At 50.7% G+C, this 4,136-nt stretch overlaps 1 protein-coding gene across 1 annotated transcript; it reads right to left on the bottom strand.

Moving 5' to 3' along the window:
- Window positions 1–495: 495 nt before the first annotated feature.
- NLRP10 (NLR family pyrin domain containing 10) lies at window positions 496–4,136 on the bottom strand. The gene is made up of 2 exons (XM_004751900.1): window positions 3,645–4,136; window positions 496–2,515 (listed from the first exon to the last, which is right to left on the bottom strand). Exons 1-2 carry the CDS (start codon window positions 3,925–3,927, stop codon window positions 879–881), a joined length of 1,920 nt encoding a protein of 639 aa, XP_004751957.1. The 5' UTR covers window positions 3,928–4,136; the 3' UTR covers window positions 496–878.

Raw genomic sequence — 4,136 nt, 5'->3', positions numbered from 1 at the left:
ACAAGCAAGAGAGTGGGAGAGGGAGAAGCAGACTTCCCACTGAGCAGGGAACCTGATGAGGTCCTTGATCCCAGGACCCTGAGATCATTACCCGAGCCAAAGGCAGTCGCTTAACCAACTGAGCCACCCGGTGTCCCCTAACTGGACTTTCTAAAAAGAAAAGGGAGGTGACAGCATCACTGCGGACAACAAGTGACATGGTATTAGTACAGAGCTAGGTCAAGTCATGGAAGAGCTTCTAAGATGAGAGGTCTGTGACAAGATATGGTTCATTTCCAACACAGAAATTCTAGAAGTTTCTAGAAAGATGCAAAGCTACTATTTACTTAAGCAGCAATTATTCACAAATACAGAGTCAAAGGGATATTCCATTAAGACACAGTATACTATTTCCTTTAAATGTTGATATTGATATGCTTCACATTACCCAATCTTATAGAATGAGCACAATCCACAGTTTATTATATTTAAAAGTTTATTAATAGAAAAGAGCTCCTTCCCATGTTTGGTCCTGGATGTTAACACTAAATTCCAAGTAGAGAAGGTTATAAACAGCTTCTCTAGGTGAACAGGATGCTAAATAACTGAATTTGAGCCATTAATGGTGTGTGTGATTGTTCCTAGGAACTCAGTCCACATGGCCTTGCCCCATAGCCTATGTTCCAAGTTTTCTGATCCCGTATTATCTAATTTTCTTTTCTATTTCCCCCCTTCCCTTCCACTCTTCCCAGTACCCATTAATTCAATCTCTCATCTCTCCATTCCATTTTACACTCTGTCTTCCCTTCCCCCATCCCTCCCCCCAACCCTCCTGACCCTTCAGCTCTACTGTCCCATTTATCTGCTTTCCATCCTACTGTGCCTATCCTCCGCATCTCTCATTTCTCCATCTCTCTGCCTTTTCCATTAGAAGTCTCTTTTTGTGTCTTTACTATATTATCTTTGCCCACAACAGGACCTTGCTTCTCTTTCTGTTCATCCCTCAAGCTGGTTTTGACAGAAAATGATTTCCTGTCATGGGATTTCTTATTTGACTGTCCCACCTTTAACGATACATCACTTATCTGAATGCCCTTCACCAGATTCCTTATTTTAAATGGATTTAGAGAGAATTCCAAATCCCAGGCCCTTTTATGCTTTATAGATTTCATTTGTTCTTTAAAATACATCAACTCCTGCTTTAGCGAGGGAGAAACTTTGAGGAAGAACTTTAGCTCAAAGTTCGAGGAGGTCTCTTTCTTCAATATGTCCAATAAAAACTGCATACTGAGGGTTATCTCCCCATTCTCTTCCTCCTTTTCTTCTTCCAGAAGCCTCCTCAGTTCTCTGTGGGACTCTTTCCCCAGGTCACTCTGGTCCTCTTTCACCAGGTAGGACACGGCATGAAAAAACTCTTGGAAGCTAATGTGGCGGAAGGTATAGAATGTCTTCGCATGACCTCCCTCTTGGTAGGGCATGCTGCTCAGGAAAGCATCAAGGCTGGCCCCATCTAAATTGTGCTTCCTGAGATCAGCTTCTTCAAATATGAACCTCTGGTGCTGGATCCCCTCAGCGGCTAAGGAGCACAGACCACGCAGGACCCTGTGGCTGGTAAGCTCAGCGCAGTCTTCATTATGACTGGGCGGCAGGAAGGTGGAGACATAGGCCATGAAGATGTCCGTGCCATTACTGGGAGTCTCTGAGATCTCTCTGCCCCTCTCCATCCACTCCTTGAGCCAGGAGCAGATCACCCAGCAAATGCCTGGAATTTGACATGATTTGTACAGCACATCATTTCCTTGCACAATGTCAAAGGCATTTCTGGCTTGCTCCTCGTCGGCGAAATAAGAGCTGAAATACCTCCTCCTCTCATCCTCAGAGAAGCCTAGAATGTGAATATAGCGCGATTGCTTCAGCAAGGGCTCCAGACTGCACATAGCCACCGGCCGGGTGGTGATGAGGAGGGAACACCTGGAAAACACCTCTCTCCTGATTAGACGGTGCAGCACGTTCTCCATGGGGTTCAGACTCAGTCTCTTCAAGCCTGTTGCAAAGGGCCTCTGCAGTTCGTCAAAGCCATCCAGGATGAACAGCAGCCGCTCCTCCTCCCTCTGCATCTCTTTGACAGGCGCCTGGTTGTCCCCGCAACACCAGAAGAGGAGCTGGTCCGGTGTGCCCTCCGACAATAGGACCACTTCTCTGCAGCTGACATAAAAGACATAATCAAACTGGCCTGGGTACAGGGTGCCCGTGGCCCAGTCCAGCACCATTTTTCTGGCCAGCGTTGTCTTTCCAGTGCCCGCGGACCCCTGTAGCACCACTGTGGGCGGGGCTTGGTAGGACTCCTCTCCTGGATCGAAGAGAGTCTCCACCGAGACAGAGGCCAGCTCCTGTTCTGGGAGGGGACAGGCAGACGGATCTGCACTCTCTGGGTTCGACCTGGTCACCAGGAGCAGCTGATTGTAGCTACCGCGGATTCCTCCCTCTTGCCTCTCCTCTAGACAGCGCACGTGCTCTCGGTACATTTCTCTGTAATCTGAGCCAGACACATGGGGGGTTAGCCGGTCAGAGGGTAATAAAGACCACGGGGGCCTTTCAAACTCTGGGCTCTGCTCTCTAGTTTCATCTCGTCTGCTCTCTAACTTGTATCTTCCTCAGGTTTATACTTCGCGCTTCAAGGGGAGGGCCCCTGGACATGTGTGTGTGCCCTAGTATGAGTGTGTGCATCCATATGAGTGTGCAAGCGTGTGTTTTGTGTGCATGCATATTGGTGGGGTATGAGTGAGTGCTTGTATCCACACAGGCTCAAAGAGGACGCTTCTGCAAGCTTGTGTACTTTTGTGTGAGGAAGGTGTGTCGGTAAGCATCAGCAGGTGGGTGTTTGTAAGACTATGTATGTGTGCAAAAGTCTCAGTGTGTGTGAATGTCTGAGTGCTCCTTTGAAACACCTTCACTTGAAATGGTGAGGACAGAGTGGAGAAAGGAAAGGGAAGCCGGAGGATGGTGAAGGAAGTAATCGGAGCCTGTTCTTGGTAATGATCAAGCCGGGCACTCAAGATAAAGCAGCTCCTGGGCAGAAGACCTGACTCTGTCAACGGAGCTCTTGGGTGTGACAGAGGCTATGGGGGGAGCACAGGCTCTCTCTGCACCCCACAAGAAGGGATAGGAGACTTTCTGGGATCCCCGGCCACCCTCTTCTCTAGGGCAGCATCGATCCACCAGAGGATTGAGAGAGCAGGACTCCCGAGCAGGCTGTCCTCTGTGGGAAGCAGCTGAGCAAAGGTCTGACACCTCCACCCACCCTAAGGCCATTTTGGCTGGTTAGTGGAAACCCCTTCACCAACACCACCCTCAGTCTCTAAGCCCCTCTCCTCTGCCCTCCTCTCCCTGGCACTAAAATCGGAAGTAGGGGGTGGGACATTATGGCCAAAGATGACTGTAATCTTCTATAAAACCCCACCCTCAGCTCAGGCTCTCCCCCAGCAGATGTCAGAGCCTTCAGCTGGAGACCACCAGGCCCCTGGGCACTGGTGCTCCTTGGTACAGACAGAGGGCAAGAGTGAGAGACAGCACCCACTATAGGCTGTGGGAATCTCTGGAAATGTCACGGGAGTGGGGGAGTCCTGGGGGCTCCCTGAGGTCCCCTAGTCTCCCGCTGCACTCACCATTCAGACAGATGTGGCTCAGCCAATCCACAAGTTCTAACAGGTTCATGGCCCTCAGGACAGTGAGCACCACCTTTATGGCCTCCCATGCTCCGTATAGGGAAATGAGCCAAGAAGCCAGGTCCACCGGGCTCAGGCCCTCCAGCTCCCCGCGCGCCAGCAGCATCTTCCCCTCAAGCATGCAGTTGTTCCGTAAGTGGAACTTGAAGAGCTTGAAGCTTTTCTCCTCAAGGTCTCTCAAGGCCCAGAGCAATGCCTCCTGGGGGGTTTGGATCTGTGACATGGTGCTGGGGTGAAGGGCTGAGTTCAGTCCAGTGACTGGGAAAAGCAGGAGAGGCAGGAAGAGAGGCAGGCACTGAGAGAAGTGCAGGCTGCAGGCCCCCCCCCAGCCTCTCCGCTTTCTGGGTGCTTAGCAAGCTGCTGAGCGCAGGCCCAGGAGAGATGGGAGAGATGCGAGCCGTGTTCCGAGAAAGGTGAGCAGGTGGAACAGCC

Source organism: Mustela putorius, unplaced genomic scaffold, assembly GCF_011764305.1.
Source record: "Mustela putorius furo isolate JIRA1106 unplaced genomic scaffold, ASM1176430v1.1 tig00003859_pilon_pilon_pilon, whole genome shotgun sequence".
NCBI lineage: Eukaryota > Metazoa > Chordata > Mammalia > Carnivora > Mustelidae > Mustela > Mustela putorius.
The sequence above is the reverse complement of the archived record's forward strand: the minus strand, read 5'-3'. Positions and strand labels throughout refer to the sequence as shown.

Excerpts from the sequence above, each read along its gene's own strand:
- NLRP10 (XM_004751900.1), bottom strand. The coding sequence starts at position 3,927 with ATGTCACAGATCCAAACCCCCCAGGAGGCATTGCTCTGGGCCTTGAGA. Across the intron at positions 2,516-3,644 it reads GAGCCACATCTGTCTGAATG|ATTACAGAGAAATGTACCGA; the intron begins GTGAGTGCAGCG and ends TGTCTGGCTCAG.